Genomic DNA, 17,233 nt, shown 5'->3' with positions numbered 1-17,233 from the left:
TTCACCCGCTTAGAGGGCACGACTGACATGGGTACCGGGTCTGGGGGAGCGAGGGACTCAGCACCCCGGTCCTGGGAGGGGCCGGGGAGAGGCTGACCCAGCGGCCACCCATGGGGCTGTCTGGCCAAACGAGGCCCCACCCCTGGCGGCTGCTCTCACAGCCGGCACCCACTCCGGAGAGGCGGCCTGGCCGGCCGGGCCTGATTTCCCTGCCTGGGGCTGGACACTGACCAAGCCTCTCGCAGGACAGACCTGCCCGCCCAGATGCGGGTGGCCGGCGCCTCTGACCGCTGTTTACCATGACCAGGTGACTGGGCCCTGGGCAGCTCCTGGCCGAGCTGTGGGGTGGCCGAGGAGCCGCGGGCCAGTCACGGACCTCAACGCCCCCCTCCCGACACCTGCCCTTCACCCCAGGGACCTAATGGCCTCAGTGTGGCACCGAACCTCCTTTCAGCCTCCCCCACTGTGCCAGCCCCCCTTCTAGGCCGGCCTGCCATTTCCAGTGGCACACGGCTACTCTCCCACGGGGGACAGGCTCTCCCCTCCCGCTTTCCCTGAGCCCAGGCCCTTCCAGCTCTGAGCTGCCCGCTCTGGGCTGGCAGAGACGGGGCTGGAGGGCAGGGTGGTGGGAGGCATCCTGACACGCCCCCTTCCCAGGCCGGCCCACCAGGGAGTGGCAGATGGGATTTGGCCCTGGGCTTTGGTGGCGGCCCACACAATGGCCACTGACTCAGCTAATGCCACCACAGCCTGGGCCGGGGTGACTGCAGAGGCCCCCAGCACGCCCCTGCAGCCTGTTGGTGATGAGTCCCGGCCGGGCCACCCGCCAGCCTGGGGACCCCCGAGCCACTCCTCCCCTTCCTCTGGGCCTCGGGGGCCGGGGGTGCTGAGGGTCCTTCCAGCTCTAGTTTGGGGGCAATTTGGGAAGCTGTGCCTCCCCGTGTCCAAGGTGCTGGCCCCTCTGGGCAGGGCACTGGGCCCCAAAGCCGGGCAGGAGCAGGGCCCTGGGTCCGACACGAGGGCTGGGACCCTGGCCTGGTCTCTCACCGTGTCTGTGACTTAGGGCCAACCGTGGGCCTCTCTGAGCGTCAGCTTCCGCGGGTGACGGACGGCTGTGTGCAGCAGGTCAGCCCTGGTAAGAGCGGGGACCCGGGAGGCTTTGCCCACTCCTCCCACAGGCTGCTGGTGCTGGGGGCTAGGCGCGGGGTGCCGCCAGCCTCGGGCACGCGGGTGGCCTTCCTCTACTTCTGGGCTGCCGGGCCCACCAGCCCTGCCCTGCAGCCCAGCGGGGCCCACACGGGGCCTCGGAGTCTTCCTCTCTTCATTCCGTAGGCCCCCCATCCTCTGTCCTGCCCATGCCCGGCCGAGCCCCTCCCCAGGCCTGTTGCCTCGGTCCCCAGGGAGAGCCTGTGACTCCCCAGGGCCTGTCCGTACCTGCCCGCTGCCCCAGAGCAAGCTGCCCCAGCCCTGGGGGGCACCCTTCCGTGAGGACCTGGGGCAGGGGTGCCGACCTGGGCCTGGCCCGGCTGGGCTGGCCTGAGACCCTTTTTGGTCACCAGGTGGCATCCTGGGGCCTGGCAGGGGGCACGGCCTCTGGGGTTGAGATGGGGTGGGGACGGAGCAGCTGTGAGTCTCAGAATTTCAGGGTGTGGGCGCTTCTCTCCAGAGGTGCACGGGGCCCCAGCCCGGACACCACACCTCTCTTGTGGGTGCGCGTGCACACACACACACACGTGTACACACAGGCGTACACACACACATAGCTCACCTCCCTGGTGGCTCCCTCGGCCATCTGGCCAGGCCCCTGGGGCAGGTCTGTCGCAGGTCTCCAGGCCTGAGGAGGCGACCGGGGTTGTCCGGCCCCGCCGCCGGGCCTCCAGGAGTCTGCTGTGCCTCCTCACAGCAGCCTGGGTCAGTCTGATACGATTGCTCCTGGCAAAGCGCTGGCCTTGCCCCAGACCCAGAAAACCCCTCCCTGCCGCCTGCCCCACCCGCCCTGCCAGGCCGGCCCTACCTGCCCAGGTAGCCCGGCCACACCCTCTGCTATGCCCTGCCCAGATTCGGGACCAGCCGTCCCTCCCACCCACCGTCCAGCCGGCTGTCGAGTCTCCGACATCCAGGCGTGGATCTTGTCTGGACCACTGACCAGGTGTGGTTCTGGGTGCTCCATCTCCCTGGCCCATCTGTGTAGGTGGGGGGGGGTCCCACGCCCACTTCATGGTGCAACGAGGGTTAAACAGGGTGATGCAGCATCCGCCGCGCACGGAGCTGGGATGTCCACCCCCCACCCCGTCCCGTTCACGCTGCTCCGTTCTCCTTTCTCTGGTCCCTTCGCCCCTTGATGCCCCACATCGGGGAGCGCCCTCCTGCCCGTTCGCTCCCCCACCTCCCCCGTGCTCCGGCGCCCCCCGTCTTCCCACAGTCCTTCTGGAATTTACGAGTCCCCACACAAGACCGGGGTTGCCCCCTGCTTCCGGCTGTGATTATGAAACCCCGACGACAGTGCCTCTGCCTGCTCTGAATTCGTTCTGATCCATCCGGCCACTCTCATCAGCTACCCGGCACCTGCCCCTGACGTCCGATTTCACTCCAAGGCGCTAAATGAAACAGCCGACGCCAGCTTATCCAGCTGGGCCCCGCGGTCACTGCCTTATTCCGTGGGTTATTTGTCATAATTGGTTCAGGTGGATCCAGGGCTCTGTCAAACCCCGGATAAGCTGCTCAGACTGGTAACCATGGGTGGCCGCCCTCCTGGCCTCTCTTGACCGCCAAGGGTACCCACTGGCCCTTGGCTCTGAACTGTAGCCACAGGCCCATGTCCACTTAGGAAAAGGGAGCTAGAGGGAGGGGAACTTGGGGTTCTCTACTTGTAGCTCAGCAGGAAACCGTGTCGGATGAATCATACCGCGTTGGTCCAAGGGCATGGCCTTGAAAAAGGGAAACTCATCCACCAGTCTGTGCCGCAGGGGCTGGCAAATCAGCTCCACGTTCGTTATTTACATTTGGCCATAAATTGCTGGAAGTTGTAATTACAGTTTGATCTCTGGGTAAGCACCATATTCAGCCTTTCCATCTAAAGGAATAACAATTTCCACAAAGCCGACAGCTCTGCCTGCGGAAACTGCGGCTTTATAGACCTCTTTATTGGAGAATGTATCTCTCCTCCTGAATTATAGCAGCTGGGAGCAGAGCAACGCGGAAAGCAAAGGGCCAAATGCCTTTTCACAGGAGTCACATGTCTTGATTTATAAGGCAGAGCAGAGCAGTGAGGCACTGGCTTCAGTGACGGAAGCCTTTGGTCTCAGCCTGTATTCTTTAATAGCTACCAGACAGCCTCGGGCAGCTGTGAATAAGTGCCACTCGGGAAGGCGCTGGGGACCCTGGTTTCAATTATACGTCAGTTGCCCCACCATGTTCCAGGCGGGCAACCGTGGGACTGTGCCAGTAACAGGGGCTCAGGTGTGTTTACATCCTGGGGCCACCACTGATCACCTGGGGGTCTGAGCGACTCGCCCTGTCCTGCTGAGCCTCCATTTTCCCCACTGCCTACCTGCCTCTTAAGGGCAGTCATAAGGACTCAGATGGTGTGTGCACTGCCAGGGCCTGGCTCGCAGGAGGCCCCCACACGGAGGCTGAATCAGAGCCAGGCAGAAGCACGGAGGCAAGTCTGCCTTCAGTGTTGACGAGGCGGACGGCCCACTCCTTAGAGAAAGGGGTCCAAAAATGAGTGTCAGTGAGGGCCCGGGTGACGGGGGACCAGCGTGGACTCCAGGCTCTCTGCCCACTTGCAACCCCAGCCCTGCGGCTCGGGGGCAGACATGCCTCAGTCTCCTCATCTGACATGTAGATGAGAGCAGTGGCCTCATGGGGTTGTCGTGAGGATTGAACGCGTTACCACGGCTGCATGAAGGGCTGACCCCAGACCCCACCAATAGGCAGCGTGAGCCCGTCCTGTCGTTGTGCACTTAGGGGCCAAATCAGAAAACCAGAGCTGCCAATCTGAACTTAGCCCCAAGGTGGAGCCCGACCCATGGTTCAGGTTCTCCGCTGGTCAAGCGAGAGAAGCACGTTTCCACGGACAAACACATCTGACTGTTAGATGAGGGGTGTGCATAATTACAGGCTGATTCTGAGCAAGGAGGCTCCTGCCCGGTGGTGCTCCAGTGTCATCGGACGGTGCCCTGCCCTTGCCCCCGGCCCAGGCACCGGTTCTCCAGGGGCTGCCTGCCCCCTGGACCTGCTGACGCCCCGCACATCTCCTTTACTCCACAGTGCCTGTGTCCCCAAACCTGCCATGACCTGTGTCACCTTTGGGGTCCTCACACGTGCATGGACAGGGCCTTCCCTTCTTCTCCAGTTGGTCAGCTGCTTTCTGGCCTTTAAAACTAGTGTCCTCCGGGCCCTCCCAGTGCAGACGCCAGGTGGGACCTTCTCAGGAGAAAGACTGCACTGAGAGCAAGCAGGGAGGGAGGGGCAAGGCTGTGGAGACGTCACACCGCAGTCCCCGAGCCAGATTTGGCCACCGAGGAGCCCCGTGTCTCCCGGGGTGGGTCTGCCTGTTTCCCCTGGTCAGGGGTCGGGTCCTGGGCCCCTCAGGCTCCCCGCACAGGAGCCTGCTCGAGCATCAGCACCCCCTCTGGGGAGTCTGGCGGATCCCGTGTGACTCCCTGGCCCTTCTGATGCTGAGGGCGCCTGGTCACCCCGTGAGCCTGGTGTGCACCTGTGGGTTTACCCGACTGTCCCCAGAGGGGACGCGAGCTCTGCAGGCTGACGGTTCTCCCCTGGGAGTCTGCTGAGGCAATGAGCCCTTGAAGACAGCTTTCCTCCGTCCCACCTTCAACAAACTCACGAAGTTCTTTTCAAGTTGGACCAGCAGTGCAGCCTCTCCCATCACCTGTCCTCAGCAGGGGTTTCTAAAATCAGACTCAGGATTCCAGAGGCTTTTGGTTCCAAGAAAACCAAATTAAAACATCCCTTTCTAATCTCATAAACACTCGGATCCACCCCCGGTGTTCCCCGGAAGGGCGTCCTGGCTGCCCACTCCGTTTCAGGATCCCAGCTGGTCTCTGCTTCCAGACCCCGGCTCTCACCTCAACTCTCCTGCTGCCCCTATTTTCTAACGAGACTAAGAGTCAAACGGCACAAAGATTTACTGGTCTGGTCTCTGGTACGATCAGTGACCCAGGTCACCACATCTGAAGGGATGAGGGACCCCAGGTGGGTCCCAGGCCTGGGCACCTACGGGCCGTCTTCCATGGCAGACACGCTGTCCTGAAGCCAAGCCTCGCCTCACGCTCCCACCTACCCTCGGGATACCTCCAAAGGGCAAACCCAGCCTGACTTGCAAGCCTTCAGTGGCTCCTCGCAGAGCTCAGGATCAAGTCCCAAGGGCTCGGCACACACAGAAGGCCCTGGCCACCTGTCCCCAGCCCTTGGGCTTCACGTGCAGCCGGCCCCCAACACCCTACAGTCTGTGCTTCTCCCGCCTCCTGGCCTTTGCTAGACACACCCTCCTCCCGCGTCAGGATCCCCTCGCCACGGAGCCTTCCCTGGGCAGCGGGGCGCTGCCTGCTCTGCCCCACGCGGGCCCTCCCCGGCTCACCCTGTGCCCGTGGGGTGATGCACGTCTGCCCCCAGCCTTCAAGGACGTGGCTCCGGAGGCTAGGGTACCAGCACACAGTGAGACCTCGAGCAGTGTCTGTGGAACGGAAGGCTCAGAGAAGTCACGGGAAGAGGGGCAGGATGAGGGCGCCAGCAAAGCCGGCTCCTGGGAGCCGTCCCACCGTGTGAACCTCAGGCCGAGTTTTCACCAAACAGGTTTTCTTCCCCACTATGGTTCACTACAGTGAACATAACACTGTGTGCCTGAAGTTTGGCAGCGCTGTTAAGAAGGACAGTGAAGTATTTTGGGATGTGCATTTACTTTTAATAAAAAAAAAATTTCCCCCAACAATTCATCTGCACACTGAGGGCCATGACTCGTTCCGTCAATTCTCAACCATGTGCAACTGTGTGGACCCAGGGAGGACCGCTCACAACACCCCAGGACACATTCCACGCCCTCCCTCCACAGGTGAGGTCAGCCCCCAAACCAAAGTGGGCCCGAGACGTGCATGTTTCTTCCAGCTTCAAGGACCAAAGCCAGATAAAGCCCCTCCTTCTGACTGAGGGAGGGTCTTCAAATCCTTGACAGGGTATCTGAGTCGCCATGTGGCCCTGCTGGATGGCACGGGTGGTTACTCTGTGGTCACCACACCTGGCACGTCCGGATCTCCTCCTTCAAGGCCGTCACCCCCTCCAGGCTCTTGTCCTTCACGGCTAGGGCGAGAAGGACTGCTCTGTTGCCAGCTTCCTGAGACACAAACGCCACCAGATTCTTTGCGAAGACATGGATGAGAGGCTGGCGAAGGCAAGGAGAGACCACTTTAACTGCAAGAAACCTGTTTTCTTCTTAATGCCTTCACTGAGTACCCCTGAGGGACCCAGAAGGGCTTCCCGCAGCACCATTAAAGCACCACCCGGCAAGTCCAGCGCGACAGTGATTCAGATTCAACGAGACTCTCCAGACACTCCAGTCATAAACACACTGCTAAAGAGCGTCATTAGATTTGTCTCCTCGGTGTTTTCTGGCTCCTGTCTCTTCCAGCTATCTTTACTCTGGAAAGACCCATGTGGGTCTGCAGAGGTGGGAAACCCTGTCAAATGTCACAGGTGGTCTTCCCTGAGCGGAGTAGGCACTCATCACCATAACGTGCTATGACCAGGTCAAAATGAGGGGAGGCCTGCATTACAGAAACAACTCCTCCGGGAGCGGCAGCCACCAAGGGCAGGCGGATGCCCTCGAATGCACGGAGCCTCCGGAAAATGCTGTCTTGGGCTGGAGGCGGGTCTCGCCTGCCAGACGCTCCACATCCGTACAGACAAATTACAGGCACCGGGAGCCCTTCCCGACCACTTTACCTCGTCCTGCCCGAGAAGGACTTTCGTGGTCAGCACGGGCTTGCCGACGTCACTGGTCACATTGCTGCGTTCCAGGGAGACCAGGGTACCCATCTTCCCGAACTGGGTCACCACCACCAGGATGTGAGTGCTGAAGGCTGTACAGACCACCTGGGTGGGGACCCCACACACCACTGCAGTCTTCTCTTTCGATATCACCAATGGCTTACCTTCCATAGCTGGGACTGCTCGATGGCACCTTCAGTTTACGTTAAAAAGAGAGAGAGAAAAAAAAAGAGTCAATCGATCAATGTCAGGTAGCCCTGAGGCTCCAAGAATAAGCATTATCGGGCATTAAAACAGAAACACAAGTGGGCCCATTCAAAAGCCTGTGCCTGTTCATCCATACAGGCTTCATTCGCCCGCAACTTTCTGGATCCCTTGACTAGACACATACGTATATACAGACAGGCGAGACGTCAAAATACACTTTCGCCTCTGGAGGCAGGTGAGGACTCCCCTTCCCCACGCGTCGGCTCCCGCCGTCCTGCATCACTGTGACCCCCACCGCATCCCAACGGCTCTCATTTGAGTCTTGGGGGCCTCAGTCATGCCATCGCGCGGGGGTGGGGGGGAAGTAAGCGCCGCAGGTGCAGAAACCCGGCGGAGCGGGTGGCGGCGCCCGCGTCGCCCCTCTAGGGCGCCCACTGAGGTTTCGTTTTCTGCGTTTGGGGAAACCATCGGTCCCACGGGAGAAGCAGCACCCCCAGCAAGGCGGAGGGCGGAGGGCAGAGGGCGGCTGTAGCCGCCCGGGGCCCGTGGGGACGCCCACGCTCTCCGCCCCCGTCCGGCCCTGCCGGATCCCCAGCAGCCCCGCCGCCCGCCATGCTGCCCGCGCTCACCGCGCCGCGCCCGGAAGTGACGCGCGTGGGCAATGGAGGCCCGCCCCCCGTCAAACCCCGCCCATCGAGCCGCAGGCCTGCGCGCTCGCTCCGCCGCCCCCCAGGAAGTGCAGCCCGCAGGGCTTCCGGTCCCGCCGGCGGCTTCCGGGCCCTGGGCTGCGGGGTTCCGTGCTGCGGGGCAGGGACGGTCCCGGCGCCGTGTTTGCGGGAAGGAGCTGCACCCCCCCCCCCCCGCCCCCCCCCAACCTGCCGGCCTGTGGCTTCTCCAGAAGGGGGTCCTCGGACCTTCCTGCCGGGGACCCTGCAGCTCTTTGGTTGGGGAACCTCAGGAGTGGGGTCTCGGGCCCCTTGGCCGTGGGCTCCAGGACCCTCACAGAAGCACAGGGAGCTGAGAGAGAAAAGCAGGGCCGGAGGGCAGTTAAAGCGCTGAAAACACTCCACTCAGGACCGTTGACATAGGGCACAGGAGACCTCAGTGTGGGACCCACCGGGCTCATCCCCAAATACCGTGTGGACTGAAAAAACAATGCACGACCTAAAAGTTGAGAGTTATGTTTTATTCGGTGGACAAAACTGAGGACTTAAGACCGGGACACAGCATCTCACATAACTCAGGGACTGATCTGAAGAGGTAAGGGAGGATCCAGGATACATAGGGGCTTTTACAACAAACACCGGGTAGTCGGAACGTCGCAAGACACTGTTCATTAAAGAAAACCAGACACCTCGAGTTAAGGAATTTAGTGCTTTTCTATGTATGGGGAGATGCCAGAGTCTGGGCTCACTGAAATCATTCCTTTGACGTGCACCTCAGCTCTCTGGGGCCAGTATCCTTCGCTTTCCATACTGAGGAGTCCCCTCAGGGTGCAGCGTCCACGGGCTGTGACGGGATGGCTTGTAGGTTGCAACATCCTTTGTTTACTGTTATGGCAGGTGACGTTTTTCACTTAAAACCGCAGGGGCCAGTGGGAATTTACAGCCAAGGAGCAGCATTAGGTCAGTGGGTGGGAAATTACTAAGAGGAAACATCAGGGGTTGGGGGTTTCTAGCCAAGGAAACCTAGCAGGATTCTTGCTGAAGGCAGGCCGGGGCGGTATCAGACCACCTGGGGGTCGGTGGGGGATGAGGAACTGATCCGACCTGGGGGGGAGGGTATCAGATATGGAGGATGGGGGGGCAGTTCTTGCTAAAATTGGAAAATGCAGAAGTCCAAAAAGTGAAGGCCTGGTTGAAAAGAAGTTCAGGGAGTAGAATTTGGTGTAGGAGAGAATCTTTGTCAGCGTCCCCTGCCTGGTGGTAACAAAGGCGTTTTAACCGCTCTAGGCAGTGCCAGGGGCCTCTGCCCTCAGAAGCCCATCTGGGATATCCTCCCATGTCCAGGGGCATAATAAGAATAGCTAACATTTATTTGGCACTTAGTATGTGCCAGGCGTTCTAAGTGCTTTTTTTAAAAAATTTATTTATTTTATTTATTTATATTTGGGGCTGCGTTGGGTCTTCCTTGCTGCGCACGGGCTTTCTCTAGTTGCGGCGAGCAGGGGCTACTCTTCGTTGCGGTGCGTGGGCTTCTCATTGCGGTGGCTTCTCTTGTTGCGGAGCACGGGCTCTAAACATGTGGACTTCAGTAGTTGCAGCACGCGGGCTCAGTAGTTGTGGCTCACGGGTTCTAGAGCGCAGGCTCAGTAGTTGTGGCGCACGGGCTTAGTTGCTCCGCGCCATGTGTGATCTTCCCGGACCAGGGCTCGAACCCGTGTCCCCTGCATTGGCAGGCGGATTCTTAACCACTTCGCCACCAGGGAAGCCGCTAAGTGCTTTCTCTATGGTAACTCATTTAATCTTAACATCCCCATTAAGTAGAGTTGTTATTATCCCGGTTTTATAGACAAGATGTTCAGGTTCAAAGAACTTGCCCAAGGTCACAAAGCTGATAAGGGCTGGATCTGGGCTTCGGACCTTTACCCTTAATTACTGGTCCCGCACGCAGCTCGCATGTCCGGGTAAAGGGGAAGACGGGCAGTGCTGCCCTGGAGCGGGATGATTTCTGGTTCCTCCCAGGGATTCTGAGAGCGCCCCCAGCCCCCCGCATATCTTCCCTCTCTCCACGCTGGAAGTGGTATTGGCAGGGTGGGGAGCCTTGTCTGATGCTGCAGTAATTTGAGCCTCGAGGCTCTTCCTGAGGGGATGAACACCCTTCAAAACCGCACACTCAGAAGGCTTTCTCTCCGGCTCCCTGACAGGCCCGTCAGGGCACATGCTACCCCACCCCCAGCCTGGTCTGTCCACATCACTTAGCCCCTTAGGAAGCTTTGGGACCCCTCATGTCCTTACCGCCTTTTCTCATGATGTAATGGCTCCTTGTACAATCCAAGTTAAGTCAAATGAAGCATGCTCATTCCACAATGATTTCTGGCCTAAAAGAAAAAGGCATGTCTACAAGACATTATCAAAATAGACATAAAAATCAAGAGGAAACTTGTTTTTGAGCTTTCTTGCAGCCAGTTCACAGTGGGAAAGGTTATGAGTTTTGTGGTTCCAATACTCAAAAAGGAAGAAACATATCAATTTCTCAGGAGAGTCTAATTTTTTGTTGGTTCTAAATTTAAACACACATCCACCCCACACACACCCCAAAAGCCAATTGCCAATGTATTGCCATGTGAAACCTCTAAAAGGTTCATTTACTTTTATTCACCAATTCATGCATTCTCTCTCTGTAGGCAGATTGGTACAAGACATCTGACCCTCCCCACACCAAAAACAAAAACAAAAACAAAAACAACCCTAAGTCTGAAATAAGCTTATCACTTTTATAAAAGAGATGTTGGAAGAACAAAGTGGGTGATGTTTTGATGACACTGGCGGCTTTTTGGTCTAGATCTTCGATAAAGACTAAGTTTGGAGGAAGCGAGGTGCAAAGGCTGTCCTCGGGTGAGGTGGAGGCAGTCCAGGGAGGAGGCTTCTTGGCGGCCTGAGTGGATGTGTGGGCAGGACTTACACACTTACAGTAGCGGGGAAGGTGCTCACTGCCTGCCGCTGACGTTCTCCAGTGCAAGATGGAAATCGAACTGGAAAGAAAGATCCCTTAAGTGAATTCACTTAAAATGGGAATCAAATAGTAATGATGTCAATGGTGGGGCAGAAGATATTGAGAATTTATCGTGAGAAAGAAAAAAAGGGGATATCTTGAATTTGTCTTGTATTCAAGGAAACTTAGGTTCTGAATGCAATTATATTAATTTGTAGAACCAACAAAGAATTAATCAAGGGTTGATTTGGCAGGCTCATAATTTTCCCGACAAATTGTGTGATAGCTCTCCACGTTCTCCTTCACATCATGTGTGATTTTCTCAGCTCCGTTACAAAGAGGGTCAGTTGCGCTAACATATACAAGGGCACCCTCCCTTTCCCCAAGAGCCTCTCTTTCATATTCGAATCCCTTCTTGTGGGAGCACCAGCCTGTCATTACCTTGTCAGATTCGTGGTCCTCAGTTGCACAGCCAGACCCTCCCACTCTGGCCAATTGCTTTGGGCTAGATCTGAACATCCCTCAGTATTATTACACTTATGGGCTTTCTGAAATCTTGCATCTTTCATAAGATTTACAATTTGACTTGATTTGCACTGTACTTCCACAGCCTCACAACATGATTCCCAGGCCTTTCAGTGTTGGGTGCGTGTGTGTGTGTGTGTGTGTGTGTGTGTGTATGTGTGAGAGAGAAAGAGATTCTGGAGCTATGCAGGGAGGAATGTTTGAGTGGAGCCCAATTATGTAAATGGTCAATTCATTTGTGAAACTCTTTGTGCTATGAGAATATCTATTTTCCTCTGCAGCCTCCTGACCGCAGGTACCCAGGTAGCCAAAACTTGGACCAAAAGGACCTCCTGGGTATCACAGTCTTGGAATGGGTAAGGCTTTGCCAGGGTTTGCCTGAGTCTCGTAGAGGCAACGTCCCTCTTAAGTTTTTGTGAGACAGGGTAATAGGTGGAACCACTTTATTTTTTAAATTTAAAATAAGTTTTTAGCTGCGCCTTGAGGCTTGCGGGATCTTAGTTCGCGAACCAGGGACTGAACCCAGGGCCACGGCAGTGAAAGCTACAAGTCCTAACCACTGGACTGCCAGGGAAGTCCCAGAACCACTTTATTTATATAAATGATAATCACTGTCACTTCTCTTGGCCGGTATTTTAAGAGACTCTGGGTAGCAGTTGTCGGAGATTACATTTGTGACGCAGGCCTGAGACACAGCCCATCAGATATTTTATGACATTTAGATTATAGATATTTTGAAGTGAGTGAGGGAAGCTGTATCGATAGGATTTTTTCAAGTGTAGGTGACAGACACAGATGTGAAACCATCTTCTTCCCCAAAAGGAGAACAGACGGGCTTTTCTCTGGGCTGAAAAGACCCAGAGAGTCACATGATGTCTTTCTCCGCCTCTTAGCTCTGCGGGCGTGTGGGCCCTACTCTCAGACGGGCTGTCGCCTGTGCTGTGGCAGAATCAACAGCCTGCACACCTCAGGAGCTTTCCTTTCCCCGTATTCCCAGTGAAAGTCCCAGGATTGAATCTCCTTAGACCAACCTGGGTCACGTGCCTGTCCTTGAACCAATCACTGTTTAAACAAAAAGTTAATGTTGGGAATTCCCTGGCCGTCCAGTGGCTAGGACTCGACGCTTTCACTGCTGTGGGTTCAATCGCTGGTCGGAGAACTAAGATCCTGCAAGCCATGCAATACGGCCAAAAAAAAAAAAAAAAGTTAATGTAAAAGCAACTTCCCATGCATCTGGGAGTTTAAAAAATAATTCTAACTAATGTATGTCAAAGAAGAAATCGTAAGTGGAAAGTACAAAATATTTAGACCTCCCCACTGGAAACCACTCATCTACTTTCTGTTCCTACGGCTTTGCCTGTCCTGGGCATTTCCTATAAACGGGCTCACCTTCTGTGGCCTTTCATGTCGGCTTCTCTCCCTCAGCCTTCGAGGTTCATCTATGTTGTAGCCTGTGTCAGTGCTTCGTTCCTTTTGGAGAAACCCATTCTTGCTTGTTCAGTAATGGGGAGGATTAAATGACATCCCATTTGCAAGAGGGCCTCGTTTAGGGCCTGGCACATACAGGGCGCTTGATAGAGTCTCCTTCCGTTCATGGGTCATTGGAATCCACTGGCAGTGCCCCACGCACAGGCCCTCGTGTGATCGGTGGCTCCAGTCTCTCCACGCCCAGGCTTCTGCAAGTAGCAGAAAGAGCAGGAGGGGCGATGTAGACCGACCTGCCCGGTCCCCTAACCGTCAGGGCTGTGAGGTCCTTAATGCCACCATCCCGTCTCTGGAGAAAGGCCGTGATGATACCGAAGCTGGGTCTTTCTGTAACAGGACGTCAGTTCCTAAGCCGGCACAAGAGCTGCAGAGGCAGCGAGGCCCAGCACGGCGACCGGGGTCAGCCTCAGGGCCGTCTGCAGATCTCCCTCGGCTCGGCAGCCCTGCAGCCAAGGACAGAGAGTCTTGGTGCTTGGGGACCCTGGTTGTTACCCCCAGCCTCGCCACTGGCCTTTCTCTGCCCCCAGCGGGTGCGAGCTGGTCTCGTGGCACGGCTGCATGCCCGGCTGTCGCCTGTGTGGCACAGCGCCTGTGCGCTCAGCGGTCGCACAGAGCCTTGAGTAAGCAGCAGCACGGGAATAAGACGGTTCTAACCCGGGGGCTCCGGGACTCAGAAACGACCTTTTACTGCACCTGCTTATCTAGAAAAAGATAGTGAGCAATTAATTTCTTATAAACCAGGTTTATCCAAGTTGAGGGACGGGATAGGATATAAAGATTAAAGGCAACCCTTTGAAAATCACATTTTATTTTATATTTTATTACAGAAACAAAACCCTGAGACTACGTGAAATTCGAATTTTTCCCGAGGGAAATGAATGAATACCATTAAAACCGAGCCCAGTTTATAAGGGTCCAGGGAGCGGTTCACCCGGAAAGGGCATAAATCCTCTTCCCAGGGAGCATTTAAAGATCATTTCCGAGATGCCTGCCGCCCAGGGTCAGAAGTGAAAGCATCACTTTCCCGTGGAGGCCGGTGGTGCCCTCTGAGGCAGGCGCCCGCTGTGTGGCCTAGGGGTGCCCTGAGCTTTGGAGTTTTATGTCAGCAGGAGTATTTTTATTTAACGTCACATGGTCAACACAAAGAAAATCCTCTATTTTTGGACCTAGTTCCAGCAGGGCACAGAATTGAGAGTTTAGCTTGTCACTTTGTTTTCTGCCGAACTTAGTCAAGCTCAAATATTACAATCTTTTTGTTCCTGGAGTGAGGCTTTCTGCCCTCGTTAGAAATATTGAAAACTGCCTTGTACCCACATCTTGCACTATTTGTTTAGTTCTTTAATAAATGAAACCTTAATCCATGTACAATTTCTGAAAGCCTTTCTTTCAATATTTTAAGAAGTTATTTCCCCTGATAAGAAGCCGTCTTGTTGCCCCCTGTCAAGCCAAACGACAAAGCCTGCCAGGCTGGTTATTGTTCGTACTCTTTTCTTTTACAGGGAGAGGACGGAAAGCCAGCATGCGGCTTTGATAAACGTTTGCCCAATTGGATCGCATTCAAGTTGGTGTGTAAAGCAGTGGGTCCAGAGTGGTGGGTGGGGCTAGGGAGGGGGCAGGATGAAGTGGAAAGAAACCCAAGCCCTGCCCCCAGGCCCTGGCACTAACTTGCTGATGACCTTAGACAATTTCCTTCCCTGCCCCGGGCCTCTGTTTCCTCATCTGTAAAATGGGCAGATTGGCCGGGTGGCCTCCGGGTGCCTCTGATCCATTCCTCTGTGCTCCTGCCCTCTGATGGGGACAGGGCCCTGGGGGATGGACTGGAGTTGGTTTTGTCTGAGCGGGGAGGGAGCGGAGTGGGCTGGGAGGTCGGGGCGGGCCCGCCTTCCTGAAGGCCCATTCTGTGTCTGTGGGCTGCGCCCAGGGCCTGTACCACATGCAGGTTCTGAGAAGGCAGATTGGGCACAGCACATGGACTTTCTGACCAACAGAACTTTCCAGGAACGCCAGGGCCTTCCGTGGGAGGTGGTGATTGCCCTCCTTGTGGAGGTGCTGGGACCAGGTGGTCATTGGGGCTAAGGGCGGTACCAGGAGGTCTGCACTGGGGAGACTGGACTCAAAGTGTGTTTTTGTTTTTTTTTTAAATTTATTTATGTATTTATTTATTTTTGGCTGTGTTGGGTCTTCATTGCTGCACGTGGGCTTTCTCTGGTTGCAGCGAGCCAGGGCTACTCTTCGTTGTGGTGCGCGGGCTTCTCATTGCAGTGACTTGTCTTTGTTGCGGAACACGGGCTCGAGGCACATGGGCTTCAGTAGTTGTAGCATGCAGGCTCAGTAGTTGTGGCTCGCTCGCGAGCTCTAGAGCGCAGGCTCAGTAGTTGTGGCTCATGGGCTTAGTTGCTCCGCGGCATGTGGGATCTTCCCGGACCAGGGCTCGAACCTGTGTCCCCTGCATTGGCAGGCGGATTCTTAACCACTGTGCCACCAGGGAAGCCCTGGACTCAAAGTGTTTTGAAGGCCTTTCCAAATCCCAACGTCTGTGGTTCTGTGTGTCAGGGTGGACTGATGACCACAAGGAGATGTGGCTAAATCCCACTAGAGTGTCCCCAGCAAAACACACAGCTAAACTCAACGGGGTCCGGCCACGCCAAGTGCTGGCAGGAACGGGGAGCAACTGGAGCGCCGCTGCCTTGCTGCTGGGAGCGCCGATCAGGGCAGGCACCGTGAAGAGCAGTTTAGCTGCTTCTCGTAAAGGGAAACAGACTCCTACCATATGACTCAGCAATCCCATTCCTGGGTATTTACCCAGGAGAAATGAAAATTATGTCCACACCAACGATTATGTTCACAGTGGCTTTCTTCATAGTGACCAAAAACGGAACACAACCCAAATGTTTCCAGCAGGTGAACGGTTAACAAACTGGGGTCCATCCACGTGATGGATCATTACTCTGGGCACGTGACAGTGTGGATGGACCCCAAAACAGGACACGGAGGGCAGGAAGCCAGGCACAGAAGGCAGCGTGCTCTGTGGGTCCGTCCGTGTGATGTTCTGGAAAAGGCAAGATTATGGATCAGTGGCTGCAGGGTGGGGGTGAGGGGCAGGTTTGAATGCAAATGGGGGGCCCCAGGGGATGAGGGATCTGCTGTATCTTGGCTGTGATGGTGTTTGCAGGACTGTGTATTTGTCTACACTCTTGGAACTGTGTGTCATGAGTGAATCCTAAGCTGCGTAAATTGAAGAAGGGCAAGTAAACGATTCAAGCAAAGAGCAGACAAACGATAGGAAATTCTCACCGCAGCCCAAAGCAGGCGCTGCCTTTGAATGAAGGCCCGTCATACCCGTTAGGATGGCTACTGTGCACACACATGCAGAGGAAGCAAGTGTTGGCTGGGATGTGGAGGAACTGGAGCCCTTGGGCACTGTTCACGGGGTGTAAAATGGTGCAGCCGTGGTGTGAAAACCATGTGGCACTTCCTCAAAACACTGAGCATAGAATTATGATGTGATCCAGCAATTCCACTTCTGGGTTTGCCCAAAAGAATTGAAAGCTGGGTCTTGAAGCGATATGTCAACATGCACACCCACGTTCACAGCAGCATTGTTCACTGTAGCCAGAAAGTGGAAGCAACCCAAGCATCCGTGCACAGACAGACGGACAAACACGGTGTGGTCTGTCCCTGCAGTGGGAAATCATTCAGCCTTAAAAAGGAAGGAAATCTTGACACCTGCTACAACGTGGATGAGCCTTTTTTTTTTTTTTTAACTTTTTTTTTTTAGTGGTTTGAGAGACGGCAATTTTTTAAAATTAATTAATTAATTAATTTTTGGCTGTGTTGGGTCTTCGTTGCTGCACGCGGGCTTTCGCTAGTTGCTGAGAGCGGGGGCTACTCTTCGTTGCGGTGCGCGGGCTTCTCATTGCAGTGGCTTCTCTTGTTGCGGAACACGGGCTCTAGGCGCGCGGGCTTCAGTAGTTGCGGCCCGTGGGCTCTGGAGCGCAGGCTCAGTAGCTGTGGCGCACGGGCTTAGTTGCTCCGCGGCATGTGGGATCTTCCCGGACCAGGGCCCGAACCCGTGTCCCCTGCATTGGCAGGCGGATTCTTAACCACTGCGCCCCCAGGGAAGCCCTGGATGAGCCTTTAGAATATTGTGCTCAGTGACCTAAGCCTGTGTGGGTGCTGAGGGTTCCAAGGGCCCTGTCCTGTAGCCCGCGGTGGGGAGGGGGGCAGACACGGAGCCAGGACTTACAGGTGTGGTGAGCCCCAGGGGGAGCAGTGTGGGGCTGGGGCCCAGGTTCCAGGGCCCTTCGCAGCTGGGTGCTGCCAAGCCGTCCTCAGGAGGCTGCAGCTCAGCCGGGTC

The 17,233-nt window shown here is 56.0% G+C and overlaps 1 protein-coding gene across 2 annotated transcripts; it reads right to left on the bottom strand.

Annotated features, from left to right (window-relative positions):
• Positions 1 to 5,904: 5,904 nt before the first annotated feature.
• On the bottom strand, positions 5,905 to 7,860 carry PSMG3 (proteasome assembly chaperone 3). 2 transcript variants are annotated; one of them, XM_059896594.1, is made up of 3 exons: positions 7,842 to 7,860; positions 6,961 to 7,198; positions 5,905 to 6,400 (listed from the first exon to the last, which is right to left on the bottom strand). In XM_059896594.1, the coding sequence occupies exons 2-3, from the start codon at positions 7,174 to 7,176 to the stop codon at positions 6,248 to 6,250; spliced, it is 369 nt and encodes a 122-aa protein (XP_059752577.1). In that variant the 5' UTR covers positions 7,177 to 7,198; positions 7,842 to 7,860; the 3' UTR covers positions 5,905 to 6,247. The 2 variants fall into 2 exon arrangements, with proteins under 2 accessions (XP_059752577.1, XP_059752576.1); XM_059896593.1 differs by lacking the exon at positions 7,842 to 7,860 and adding an exon at positions 7,397 to 7,835.
• Positions 7,861 to 17,233: the final 9,373 nt, after the last annotated feature.

The sequence above is a fragment of the Balaenoptera ricei genome, chromosome 15 (genome assembly GCF_028023285.1).
Source record: "Balaenoptera ricei isolate mBalRic1 chromosome 15, mBalRic1.hap2, whole genome shotgun sequence".
In the NCBI taxonomy this organism is placed as follows: Eukaryota; Metazoa; Chordata; class Mammalia; order Artiodactyla; family Balaenopteridae; genus Balaenoptera; species Balaenoptera ricei.
The sequence above is the reverse complement of the archived record's forward strand: the minus strand, read 5'-3'. Positions and strand labels throughout refer to the sequence as shown.

Coding starts and splice junctions, on each gene's coding strand:
- PSMG3 (XM_059896594.1), bottom strand. CDS start 7,176: ATGGAAGGTAAGCCATTGGTGATATCGAAAGAGAAGACTGCAGTGGTG. Junction 6,401..6,960: donor TCCTTCTCGGGCAGGACGAG/GTAAAGTGGTCG, acceptor TGCCTTCGCCAG/CCTCTCATCCATGTCTTCGC.